This window comes from Pygoscelis adeliae, unplaced genomic scaffold, assembly GCF_000699105.1.
Source record: "Pygoscelis adeliae isolate BGI_AS28 unplaced genomic scaffold, ASM69910v1 Scaffold114, whole genome shotgun sequence".
NCBI lineage: Eukaryota > Metazoa > Chordata > Aves > Sphenisciformes > Spheniscidae > Pygoscelis > Pygoscelis adeliae.
Window position 1 is genome coordinate 2420868 of NW_008824587.1, and position 13278 is coordinate 2434145.

The window sequence follows — 13278 nt, forward strand, 5'->3', positions numbered from 1 at the left end:
TAAAAGCGCGGCGCGTTCTGCTGCTTGGGCGTTGAGAGCACAGCGGTCCCATCAGCTCTCTCGTTTTCTCTTACAGTGGTCATACGGCTTCTACCTAATTCATCTTCAGGGAAAGCAGGGCTTCCAGTTCTTCTGCAAGACGGAGGAAATGAAGAGGAAGTGGATGGAGCAGTTTGAAATGGCAATGTGAGCACGAGTGGCTGTTCTAGCCCTGGCGTGCAGTCGCCAAGCACGGGGCGACGGTGGAGACCAGCTCTGATAACAAAGCCATGGGGAGGCTCGCGTGGACTTGCTGGATGGGTCCCTGTGCAAAGGGAGCCTGGGTCTAGCATGTCGTCGTCTACCCCGAGCATCTGCAGCAAAGCACGCCCTGGTGCACCTTTGAAATGATGCCTGCAGTGATTGCCGTGGTGTCAGGCCACGCGTGAAGCACTGAGCTGGGGCTGGAGGAAGGCGTTGCAGGAGAAGGGCTGCTGCTGCGGGGACCTGGTCCTGAGCAGAGCAGGGGTTGGCCCCGCGCTGGCGGGTCTGGGCTATTGATTGACTTCGGGCAAGGGCCAAATCCGTGAATGTTGTCCCAGGGGAAGGTTGATGGGCAAAATCATCTCTGCACAGCCAAGCCCTGGGCCTGCTTTCGCACTTGATTTCTTATCTGTCCGTGTGGTTTCCAAATTTTGACTGAAATGCAAACAGCAGCTGCCGTGACAGGTCACGAGTACAGCATGGCTCGTAGGGACAGGTTAATAACCTCCTGGTCCTTTCCCTTAGGTCCAACATAAAGCCAGAGAAAGCCAATGCAAATCACCATAACTTCCAGATGTACACATTTGAAAAGACTACCAACTGCAAAGCCTGCAGGATGTTCCTAAGGTGAGCAACATCCTTCCAGCTTTTCTGCATCTGCATTAAAACACGGAAAGAAAATCTCAAAGCTGAGGCTGAATTAGGACTTTCTGACTTCTTTTTTTGCGCAGAGGAACCTTCTACCAGGGCTATCTTTGCCCCAAATGTGGAGCGGGTGCTCATAAGGAGTGCTTGGAGATCATTCCTCCCTGCAAGATCGGTGAGTTATTTCACATCATTAGCAGCTTGTGCCAAGGAGGTGAACGCATGTGAACGATCTGAAAGATTCGCTCTAGGAAGCACTAATGTTCGTTAATGCATAACAAAATCTGAGTACGCTCCCACCCACCTCCCAGGGCTGTAATTCACAATGGCTGGTGGTTTAAAAAACCAACCAACCAACCAACCAAAACCCCCCCAAACCAAAGAGCTGAATCCCGTCTACGTCAGAGGATCGCAGCAGCTCTGTGTACTAGGTGGGATAACCCAGCCCTTGTGCTGGGAGGGCATTTAAGAGAGATTATTTCTTCATCAGGAGATGTTGGTTAGCGAAAGCAGGAGGGTCTGCGCCAGGAATCATGTTTCTGTTGAGAAGGAGAGACCTCGTCTCCGGATCCCAGATGCCCCACAGCACTGCAAAAATCTGTGTCCTTGATCTAAATTGGGCAAAACCGTGCCTCGCCTCCCCTCGCCCGGGTCAGAGCCCTGGCGCTGCTTGGTGCAGGGGACTGTCACGGGGTGGCTTTGGGGAGGTTTTGGGTGGGGAGTGGAGGGAGGAAGAAACAAATTCGCAGAACTTTGTGCAAGTGAGAAAATGTCCTTGTCGGGCTCCAGTCCCTCCCCGGGTCTTGCCCACCTGGTGCAGAGCGATGACTTGAGTGGCCCAGCCTCTGCTTTGTGCTTCCTCCATCAAGTTCAAGCACCGATGCCGGTTTATTGATACTCACAGCGTCAAGAGAAACAGAAAAAGGGGTTTATTGCCTGTTAAATTAACCACTTACTTCAACATTTCTCTTGCAGGTTCTTCAGCAGACCAGGTACGTTGTTTGATGGCCCTTTTCCCGCATGCCCCTCTGCCTTGGGCAGAGCCTGTATCCTTGCCCAGTCCAGGTGCCAGCAGCTTGTGGGAAGGACCAGCACTGGCCTCGGGGGGGTCCCAGTAACCTGGGAGGCAGGACTGGAGACTGATGGCCTCTCCTCCAGCCTAAAACTGGCCTGGTCTGGGTGGCACCATGGCCCTTGGGAGGTGCCAGCACCCAGCTGGGGCGAGCACCGGCTGCCAGCTGGTGCCAGGGAGGTTTCAGGAGGGGATTTCTTGTCCCGGTGGCTTCAGGCAGGCACACGTGGAGGGAGCCGAGACCACCGACCGTGTCCTCATGGAGACTTTTTCCTCTCTCTTTGCAGGATTCACTGAGTGCCGGACCTGGTAAGGGCATTACTGTATTGCAGAAGGGCGAGTAGAGATGGCGTCTTGATTGTGGCTGCAGGTGTCCCTAACATTGAGCATGTGGGAGGGAGAAGCTCCTTCCGAAACCAGAAAGGAGCATTAGTAGCTGCAGAAGGGTCCTGTGCCACCCTCACAGCAAGCGATGGGGCGCCGAGGTCTCTCCTGTCCCTGCTCCCCAAAGCAGCAGGTTGGGTCTCCTGCGGAAAGACCCAGCTCCTCCCTGGGCTCAGCCCTCGCCCGCTGCAGCCGCCAGCACCACGCCATTTCTTTGGGTGCGTTCGTGCCCCTGGCCCGCTCTGACGAGCGGGTAAAGCTTCTGCGTGCCGCACCGGTAACCGAGGAGAGCCTGGTGAATTTCCTTGTGCCAGATCGTCCTTCGAAGCAGACCAAACACGTCCTGGCAGGGAGCCTTGTTGGTGATGGGGAGCATCTTCCTGCCGGCGCGTGTCCGGCGCGCTGCGGAGATGTGCAGCTCCGGGCGCTGCCTTCTGATGGGGCCATTAGTCACGATGGTTGCTGCAATATTTTTTATTTTCCTTTGTTTAAAACTAGCCTTTTAACTAGCCTGCCCTGCCCGTGCTCTGGCTCGAAGGAGAAGGAACAATTTGTTTTTGTGCTTTTTCTGTTAAAAGGAAAACCAAGCCTGGCAAAAAGAACCCTGAGTCAAATTGGTGGTTAAAAAAAGAAAGCACAGAATGCTCTCACTGGGCAGGGAGAGGCAGAGGTGGGAAAGCATTTTGAAGACAAACACTGTGATTTTAGTGCAGTTGGGGAAGCTTATTTAATGTGCAGTTGTTAGCGAGACAACTGGACTTTGGCTGCGAGCTGCAGGGCCGTTTGGGTCCCAGATACGGCTGAAATTCGGTGGAAGCTGAGTGTTCACTGGTCCCTTTGGCAATCGTGGGTGTCACCACTGAATACAGCGGGGTTTGGTGCTGGCCAGGCATTGCCTAACGAGAGCCAGTCCTCCACGGCGAGGTTCAAGTCCAGGTGCAGGGTTGGAAGTCGGAGCTTTGGCTTGGCTCCGTCCTTCATGGGTTTATTTTTGCTCAGTGAACGCAGCCATCCGTGTAACTGCAGGAGCCAAGCCCATTCTCTGTGGGCACTGTTCCTTTCTGCTCTCATGCTTTCTGCCCCAAAATCCTGCCTGCCGGTGCCATTAGATTTGTGGTTCACAGGATAAGCAACAACAGGCTTCGGGGGGGTATTTGCTTCTTGTTAACAGGGTCTTAGGTGATGAAACTGTTTTGCATCTGTTCCAGGTCCTAAAATGGTGGCGGTTCAGAATTACCACGGAAACCCAGCCCCCCCCGGGAAGCCGGTGCTGACGTTTCAAATTGGGGACGTGATCGAGCTGCTGAGGGGGGACCCTGACTCGCCATGGTGGGAGGTGAGAACAATTCCCTTCGGGAAATTCCCGGGAAGTTTTAAACCAGTGACTTCTGCATCGTCCCTTTTATTTGTGGGCTTTCCTGGAGCACAGGGATGTGCTGGGGCTCCGGAGCTGGGGGGTCTGTGAGGTGGTTTGGAGCCCGGGAGCTGCAGCGGGGACCGTCCCTGTCCCTGCACGGCAAAAACGTTGCTCCTCCGTGCATGCCCCAGGCTGATACCTGCCTTGGCTTTGCAGGGGCGGTTGCTGCAGACGAAGAAGTCGGGTTATTTTCCCAGCTCATCGGTAAAGCCCTGCCCCGTTGATGCGAGGGTAAGTGCCAAGGAGGAGATGGAGCCGGGAGCACCTGTGGGTGCTGCGGGAGCGCCAGGACAGGCGCTGGGGGCTGTCACGGGAGATGCTGCTCCGGCAGTGCCTGTTGCTCTTCTCAGCCTCCTGCTTGAGACCTTGGTCCTTCCACTAAGCCCCTGGACCTTGAATGAGGCCTTTTACTGTGGCCGAATTAGCGAGGAAGCAGATCCATCATCCCGTGGTTGCAAATGTCTGGTCAGGTTGGTCTCAGCCCCGTTCCCAAGGTTGGGGTTGGTGTGACCAGGTCCAGCCTCCATTCCTCCTCTGCTGGGCTGACTCGGGAGCAGAGCGCTTGAGATCAGTCACAGTACAGGGAAACTGCACTTTTGGGTTTTTTTACTATGTTTTGCAATGCTGTCAGCCGCTTCCCAATTAAAAAAAACCGCTCAGGTAAATGAAAAGATGCAGCATGCTCATCACAGCTGGGCGGCTGAGAGAGGACTGCTCAGCTACGGCGCTGCCCGCCGCCGCCGAAGCCAATAATTCAGAAACGGCTTTGCAGGAAAACCCTCCTGTGGAGAGGAGCGTCTCGCACGTGACCTATAGCCTGACGAGACGCTGGCTCATCAGTAATAAGCAATGCTCTCTTTGCAGCCTCCCAACAGCCGGCCGCCCTCGCGGGAGATAGACTACACAGCGTACCCGTGGTGAGTCACCCTGCCTGCCGCTGGACAGTGTGCTGGACCCAGCCTTCCTCTGGCCGTAAAGATATATCGACTGTGCCTTTTAATTGTTACTTTGTCAGGAGTCCACTCTAATAACGAATTATGAGTGTGGGTTAGCAGCGCTTTGCATCCCACCTCCCCCACGGCCACGGGGCAGCTGCTGCAGCAGCAGCGTTTGGGTTTTGAAACCTGGTGCAGCCCTAACAGCATCAGAGGGGATTTCTTCACTGATGGAGAGGGTCAGAGGCAAAAGGAGAGATGCTGCTTTCTCTTCCCATTTTCTGTGCCCAGAAAACTGTTTTGGGAGGAAGGAAGCAATCCCTGCCTTGGTGGGAGAGGTTGCACTTGGCTTGCCTCCTGCTCCTTCCCTCCAGCTCCATCCAGGTTTGCAAATATACAAGTCTAAATTATCCCCACTCCCCAGCTCTCGCTGAAGCCTCGTTCACCTGGGGACCAACTCCAAATTAGTGGGATTTTCTAGGTACCCTGGAAACATAAGAGACTTCAAAGGGAAGAGGTTGCACTCTGCATCGCTCATCCTCTCTGTTCAGTGGCTGAGCAGCTTCTTGTCCCGTCTGCTCATGAAGTTTTGGATGAGACCTGTTTCTCTACTTGCCCAACCTTCATGCCTTTAAAAAAAGAATGTGTCCTTTTGTCTAAAACATGCCTATTTGAAAGATATGCAAATTAATTTTTAGTCAATTAAATTAATTAATTAACCTCTGGGCTCAGGTTTGCAGGGAACATGGAGCGGCAGCAGACGGACAACCTGCTCAAGTCTCACGTCAGCGGCACCTACCTGATCCGGGAGCGGCCAGCCGAGGCTGAGCGTTTTGCCATCAGTATTAAGTGAGTAATACTTAATTTAGTAATTTAGTATTACTCGCATACAGAGGGCGAACGGAGCTGGAGCATGCAGCTACGTTTTCATGAGTGCCTTTGCTACCGTTTGCAGGTTCAACGAGGAGGTGAAGCACATCAAGGTGGTGGAGAAGGACAACTGGATTCACATCACGGAAGCCAAGAAGTTTGAAAGCTTGCTGGTAGGTTTTTGTAGCCCCTTGGAGCGTGTGCGCCGTCCCTGCAAGTCACGCAGAGGACAGCGGAGACAGCCGGGTGCCCCTCTGTCCTCCGCAGGAGCTGGTCGAATACTACCAGAGCCACTCGCTGAAGGAGAGCTTCAAGCAGCTGGACACAACGCTGAAATACCCCTATAAGTCTCGGGAGCGCTCTACCTCTAGGACCTTCACCCGCTCTCCAGGTAAAACCCAGCTCAGCCGCGCGAGTGGGCACCGTTAAACCCCTGATGGAAAATCTCACCCTTTCAGCAAGGCGTGGGAACACCATCTGGACGAAGGGATTTATAGCTTTGCTGTAGGGCTTGAGCCCCCTAATTTTGCAAATAGGTCTCTTGCTCGGCTGGTGGCATTTTGAGGACGGGTCTCGCAGGGGGTCGGGGGGGTCCGGCCAAGCTGGGGCTGCCTGATGCTGCTCCCCCGAGCTCGTGCGGCTCTGCGGAGCGGGTGCAGCCTCCCAGGGAGAGCTTTTCCTGGGGAAGGCTGGTTTCCCTCCTGCGGTTTTGCACCCTGTGCTCGGGGGTGGTTTGGTCCTGCCGGGAGAGGAGCTGCGGCTGCAGGGGCAGCCCGTCCGAAAAAAAGCAGAGGTTTGTTGCTTTGTTGGTGGGACGTATCGTGTCTTACCTGCCCACGTGAGTTTTTGTGCATGTGTTTTAATGGATCCAGTTCCAGTGTCACTTTGTGATGGTTTGAATCCCAGTGGGACTGCTTTAATGGAGATGATGGTAGAAATGGTAAGTCTGTGCCTAAAATTAAAAAAAAAAAAAAAAAGAAAGAAAAAAAATCAAAACAAATGGAAATCATTGTGTGCATTAGTGCAAAATGTTCCATTTTGTCTAAAAGCCTGAGTGCAGAAATAACTACTTTGTGTGGAAAAATGTACTTTTAAAAAACTTTTTCCATGGTATATTTTAAAAAGAATACCAAAGGAAGATAGGTTTTAAGCGTTGATTAAATATCTTTTCCAATAAAATACAACCCTAGGGTGACTTTTGAGCCCCACACTGGCTGTGGATGGACCTGCTGCTGGTTGTCCCAGCTCCGAGCCCCTGCACAAAACCTTCTGTATGCTTTGCCGTGTATTTCTCCGTTGGCTTTTAAAGCATTGTTCATTATATTTTTTTTTTTAATTTCCTTTTTAATGCGTGTTCTGCCTCTTTCTGTTTCTCTCTAACCTCTTTGCAGCCTCCTGCGCTTCCTACAACTTTTCTTTTCTCAGTCCTCAGGGCCTCAACTTTTCTTCTCAGAGCTCCTCCAGTCCCTTCTGGTCAGGTACCAGTGCCTCTCCCGCCGGAGAGACCTGCCACCTTCCCCAGGCTGCAGCATCCCCAGCTTGAAAGCCATCGCCAGCGGGACCTGCGGGGTCCCCGCTGTCCCTCCATCACCAGCAGGCAGTTCAGGGGGTCCCCAGTGCTGCCCTGGGACGCAGCCTTGAAATAAGTTAATTAACCATGGCTTGGCTGGAAGCAAAACGCACTCCCCCCTCTCCCCAAAATCAAGGCAGGGAGGAGATGGAGTTGTCGCTATTTGAGAAAGGGGGCTAAAATTAACGAAAAAGTGAACCTAGCGCATTGGGATCTCATGATGTACTTCAAGCTCGACCTGCTTATCCCGTGTGTTTCACCGAACAAGCATTGACATCACACCGTCTTCCAGACCGTTCCTCCTTGCTGTACAAGGAGAACATCTCAATGTCCGGCAGTTTTTGAACTCTGGTGTCTGAGGCTGCTCAGGAGCCCCTTGCTGAGGAGGCGGGGGGGGAACCTGCGCTGTCAAATGTGTTTTGTGGCTCAGACTCCCTGCGGAGAGTGCAGTGGTGCTCCGGCCTTTGAACCCCAGTGATTAAATGTGTTACAGACTGGTGTCTTCCTCCCTGTTTGGCAGGGATCAGAGCAAAATCGTGCCAGTTCATTTCTTCCCGTTCAAGTTTTTACCTTTCAGTATTTTCTTAAGGCTGGACAGGGAAAATCATCAGCAAAGCCACACGTGCTTTCCTTAGTGCCGTGTTTGGGAAGAACACTTAACTTTTCAAGGTTTTAGAACGTAATTCTGGGAATTTGAGATCCTTTAACTGCATAGAAAGTATTGCAGAAAGTAATTTGTGCAGCAATGGGCTCTGAGCAAGCTCCTGATGAAAGAGTTCAAAGCTGCTGTGGTTCTCGCTCCGTTCTCCAGCCTGGCTGCCTGGCGAGGACGGACGAGCCCTCCAGTGATTGCACGTTGTGTGTCTGGACCGTCTCCATCGCCATCCTCATCTCCTTCCATCCCGAGAGCTGAAAACCTGGGCAAAGCTTTTCCTCAGACTTAGTTCAACCTTGGTTTGCAAACTTTTAAAATTCAAATTAATCCTCAAAAGTCATGGGACAAAAGGGGTAGCTTCACTGAAACATGACGTCCCTTCAGAGTGGGGTTTTTTTGCAAACTTCAGAGGAGGTGCATTTTTCTCCTCTGCCCATCCCATCCCTCCCACCGTCGCTCTCCAACCCTCCTTTCCCCCTGCCCAGACACTGGGGCAGGGAAGCTGAGCACTGCCCCTGCCTTTCCCCCCTCACTGCTGCTCCTCCTTGTGCCTCCCCCGACCATCCCCTGCCTGAAGCGATGGAGATCTGCGGTGCTGGGGCCGTGCTGGTGCTGGCGGAGGCCGGGTCCCAGGGTGGCTCACGGGGCCATGCTTCTTATCACAAGGTGTGGTCAGCGTTAGGGTTTGCAGGGTGCTTTTGCACCTTTTGGTCTGTAATGGGACCAAGTTTCCAAGGTCCCTGGCTGCTCCCTGGCAGGGACAGGAGCAGGGAGGATACCGGGTTGGCAGCTTGATCCTCCTCATGGCAAAACATACAGGTTTTGCTCAGCATCTCTAGGAGAATCCAGTCCCAAAACCTAATTTTTCTGAAGTAGTTTAAATACAAGTTGATTTGTGAAATCTTTTGACAAGGTGGTCCCATCGGGTGCTGGGAGCTGGGCGGCAGCCAAACCTGATACGGATAGTGGAACAGGATTTTTCCATTATTTCATTGTTAATGACTGTGTATTCCTATGAAATCTACTCTTTTACTACCATCTCACAAAAGTGCCCCTCACCCCAGCGATCCCCACCAAGCCCCTCCTGGACTCTCCTGGCCAGCAGAGAGGGGCTTCCCAAGCCCATGGAGCTGTTTAAAGCCCAGCGGGAATCCAGTTTAACCCCGACCGCCCCAGTCCGTGCGGCGCTGAGCAATTCGGATGAGGCCAGCCCCACCATCCGAGCTGCTCCAGGTCGTGGTGTTGCAATGGGAGCCAGCGCCGTGGTAGAAAACCCAGGTTGAACCTCACCAAGCTTTCCCCAGGCTTCGGCTGGTCCCGTGCGGTGGGGCAGCTCTCGACTCCCTCTGCTTTGTCCCCTCGCAGTGTTCACCCCACGGGTCATAGGGACGGCGGTGGCACGATACAACTTCGCGGCACGGGACATGCGGGAGCTCTCGCTGCGAGAGGGCGACGTGGTGAAGATCTACAGCAGGATTGGCGGGGACCAGGGATGGTGGAAGGGGGAAACCAACGGAAGAGTGAGTGCATCCAGATAATGTCCTGTCTCGTTTCTGCAGCGCGCGGTCCTCCCCGCTCTCAACGTGCCCAGCCAGAGCACAGCCTGTTGCCAGGACAGCCAAGGGCAGGGGGACACGTCCCACTCCCTCTTGCTCTTTTTCTGGCTCGTGGATGGGCTGTCATCTCACGAGAGCCACCGCTGTGTTGCCAGTGGGTGCTGTGTGACAGTGACACGCAACGCCCAGTGCATGGCAGGCAGATGGGAGCATGCGGTGGGCAGGCGGGCACGCCAGCTCGGGCGATGTCCGAGTCTGCTCTTCCTTGAGCCTGCACGTGGGGGATTTATGCAGGAGTGGCTCTGCGGGTGAAAGGCTCAGCATCCTGGGGGAAAGCAGCAGGCTGATGGCTTGACCTGGTGTCCCACAGAGTTTGTAGCACTGGGGACAGATTCTCCATGCCCCGATCCCTTATGTATTGCGGACAACCCATGTGTCCGAGGCAATGTATAGTTGCTAGCTCCACCTCAGTTAGGGTAACGGCTGCACCGCCTCCCCGTCGTCGCCGTGCATTGGGATGCGGGTGCATCCAGCACCGTACAAATGGCTCACCGGGAACAGCATGTGGTGGGGGGGGAATAGTCCCGGTGACGGAACAGGAGGTCCCTTCAGCTCCCCATTTCTCCAGCTCACCTCTCCGCTTCCCCGACAGGTTGGCTGGTTTCCCTCGACGTACGTGGAAGAGGAGGGGGTGCAATGACTGCGGAGATGTCTGATGGAAAGTCGTCGAGCGCCCAGAGCGAGCCGCTGCAGACCGTGCGCACTTGTCCCGATGCCTGCGGCTCCCCGTGAGACGCGGCTGGACGCCTCCCAGGACTGCTCTCGCAGACTCTTTAGCAATGCGTTCCTCTGTACAGTGTGTGTGTGCGCGCGCGCGTCGGGGCCGCCGGCGGCCTCGCTCCTGTTAGGTGTATAGAAGATTGATGGTCTGTCGGATAACGTTCGTGTAGCAGCTGCAGAAGAGTCCCGGGAAAGCCGCGCTCCCCTGCATGGACAGAGCTTAGAGACTCTGTGCGGTGCCCGCCGGAGGATGGGGTCCTCCAAAGCTCTTTTACTAAAGGTGTTTTAAAAGCCACTGTGGTGGTGGTGGTGGGAGGGTGAGGCTGAAGACTTGCGCCTGGGCTGGTGCCCAGGTGTGCCAAGGTGAGAAGTTGGGGGTTTCTCAGGGGAGGGTGCGACTCAGCTCCGAGGGGATGATGTGGACCCCCCACCACGCCGCTCGGGTGGGCTCCCTGGGTCAGGATTTCGGCAGTCTCCCTGGCAGCCGTGCGGCAGCGCCCGGCAGCACCGCGCTGCAGGCAGGGCGAGGGGGCAGAGCGGGGACACCCGACCCGGGAGGAGGACACAGCTGTTGCTCGTCTGTGAAGGATGCCAGCTATTAAACCAGGAGCGTGTTTTGACCGTCAGACGTAGGCTGGAAGTGGACCTCCAGGTCAGACAGGAGGGGAAAGAGCTGCTTTGGCATCCCAAGCCAGTTTTCTTTACAACCACCTTCAGTCCTACCAGCCTCGCTGCGGGCGGAGGGGGCAGCCCAGGCTGCAGACTGGTCCCACTGGTGAGCAGAAGGTCTTGGCGCGTTGCAGGACTGGAGATGTGCTTCGCCACACAAGGGTTTTGGAGGCCACCAAGGCACCAGGTACATGCAGAGGAGTGGACAGAAGCATGTGTCCGTGGGTCTGTCCTGCCATCGCTCCCAGCTTGGTCCTGCTGCGGGCAGAACCCCCCCCCCCACCCCCAGACAGGCTGATTTTTCTTGCAGCCGTGACACATCCCACCTCGCTGAGCTCAGGGGGGTGAACCCACCTGAGTAAGGGCTACGGTATCAACTGATTTCTCTCACTAAGTTGTGAAAGCATCTCTTCTTCTCCAGCTGTGTGCACTTTTGGGGGCTGTGAGCATTGCCCCCTCTCTTCCTCCCACAGGCTGTTACTGCTGCTGCTGTCAAGTAAAGGTCCGTCGGTCTTGGCCATTGCCGCTGTGTCCTGAGCACCGTCCGTCCGACTCTGTTCTTTCCAAACTGCAGCCCCTGTGGTTGGTAGCCAGAGCTGCGGGGTGGAAATCTCAGCCATCGTCTTTGGCCAGGCACTGGCTTTGCTCTCCAGCTCCAGAATTTCCTTCCAAAGTGCAAATACGAACAAATACATGGTGGGTGTGTGACGGGGAACAACTTTCCTCTCTGATATCTGAGCCCCAGGAGATGCCCTCCAGCCTCTCTGAATAAGTGGCATTTGGTGCTTCCATGCCCTGACGTTGTTCCCCTGGGACTTGTGGTGGTCCCACCATGGGGCACCGTGTCCCCGGTGCAGGCTCTTGGCATCGCAGGTCTGGGAGATGCCAGCATTGGGTGGGTGAGCGGTGCTGATGCCCTCGGTCCCTGGAACGGGGGTACCATGGCTGCATCCGAAGCCTTGCCATAATTGGAGCAGCAATGTCCTGCTCAGGATAATAAATGGAAGAGTTTGGGACTCTCAAGGAAAAGAGAAAGATACTAACTTGGAAATTAAATGTTGTTGCTCAGTGACAAGCTCAGAGCCGCCTCACTTTGCTGCCCGTTCCCCCTGGAGCCCCCGCTCTCGGTGCCGTGGGGGGAGTGGGGTGGGCTCAGCCGGGGTCTGGCCGGGGCAGATGCCCACCGGGGGTCTTGCTCTGCGAGGTGACGGGGATGCGGAGGGGGCTTGGGGCTTTCCCAAGGTACTGTTTGGTGCTAACCTCTCCCGACCGGCCCCTTGGGGCTCAGCTCGGGGTATGCTCAAGGGGAGCAGCCAGCAGGGAGCTGGCAATGCCCTGCTCCTCCTGCGGAAAGCAAAGGGCCCTGCTCCAATTCCTGTAGCTGTGCTGGAGCTGAGGGTGTATTTAGGGTGGGTGAGACGCACGCGCACACACACCCAAGACAAACTCACGATGGCTCGTGTTATGCCTCGGATCCTAAAGCCTTACGCGACCCTCCTGTTTAACGTGGCCGATTTTGTAAGGCGGGGAGGGCATCCCCTCTGGAAGAGCACGTACTCTGTCACGGGGACCGTGGCCCCAAAGGGATCCCCGACCTCCGCTGCTGCCTGCGCTCCCCTCCCAGCCCTGCCAAATCCCCCTTCCTCCGGAGAGCTCTCCCTCTTGTGTTTACTGTTGTAAGAAACTTGTTAAAAAGATTGTTTTGTTTGTAAGTAATTATTCAGCCATTTGCCACAATATATATCTGTGAATAAGAAAGGGAAATGTTTTTTTATGATGGTGAGAAAATTGTATATATATTTTAGTTCATCGCAGATCATTCAAAATTGCAATGGGATACGTTGGAAAATAATATGTAAATTCCTTGGGTTTTTCCTTTGCACTGCACTAACTGGGGTAGGGTGGAGGGGGTTTAAAGATAAAACTGTTTGTTTATGGAATAGTTTATAGCTGGGAATTTGGAAATCATTTGGAATAGCTTGTAATGCTGGAATAGAAACTTTAGCTGCTACTTAGAAACCCTTTTGCATGTGGTTTTTCCAGACCTTTTTAAGTTACAATACATCAAAGTAAATTCCACAATGAAAAAATAAAGTGTAATTTTGCTGATAGTTTTTTTTTCCAGCCATGGTTTTTACTGCGGCTCAGGCTCGGGCTCACGTCGGGCTTCTTGTCACTAAAGCCCCCTTGGCTGTGCTGGGGCCGGAGGGGTGGCTTGGCCAGTCCAGGGGAGACACGTGCTGACGGGGACGGCTCCTTCCCGATGGCTGCCATGAACCGTAAGCGGTCGTGCCCCTTCCAAAACTCGGAGTAAATCCTTCCCGCAGTGCCAGACATGGCTCTTCGCAGTGAGGCGCCGCTGAAGCCGACCGCTCGCCTGTCGAGCTCCTTCTCCTTGTTTCTGGAGCAGCTGCTTCTCCTGCAGTTGTCCCGCGCTCCTGCCGGGCGGCTTTCCTGGGGCTCCCTTCCACGCCCGAGCTGA

At 54.6% G+C, this 13278-nt stretch overlaps 2 protein-coding genes across 2 annotated transcripts in view; both read left to right on the top strand.

Moving 5' to 3' along the window:
- The window catches only part of VAV2 (vav 2 guanine nucleotide exchange factor), a 120024-nt gene extending 109977 nt beyond the window's left edge, over positions 1-10047 (top strand). Inside the window, exons 17-30 of the mRNA XM_009322152.1 lie at positions 77-186; positions 769-870; positions 975-1063; positions 1864-1880; positions 2248-2269; positions 3553-3680; positions 3918-3992; positions 4626-4678; positions 5429-5545; positions 5652-5739; positions 5834-5957; positions 6958-7044; positions 9157-9311; positions 10000-10047. Of these exons, the coding sequence (XP_009320427.1) occupies positions 77-186; positions 769-870; positions 975-1063; positions 1864-1880; positions 2248-2269; positions 3553-3680; positions 3918-3992; positions 4626-4678; positions 5429-5545; positions 5652-5739; positions 5834-5957; positions 6958-7044; positions 9157-9311; positions 10000-10047 (1215 nt within the window). The remainder of the gene's footprint in view (positions 1-76; positions 187-768; positions 871-974; positions 1064-1863; positions 1881-2247; positions 2270-3552; positions 3681-3917; positions 3993-4625; positions 4679-5428; positions 5546-5651; positions 5740-5833; positions 5958-6957; positions 7045-9156; positions 9312-9999) is intronic.
- Positions 10048-12248: 2201 nt separating this feature from the next.
- SARDH (sarcosine dehydrogenase) overlaps positions 12249-13278 on the top strand; it is a 29652-nt gene continuing 28622 nt past the window's right edge. Inside the window, exon 1 of the mRNA XM_009322153.1 lies at positions 12249-12314. Coding sequence (XP_009320428.1) covers positions 12249-12314 — 66 coding nt within the window. The remainder of the gene's footprint in view (positions 12315-13278) is intronic.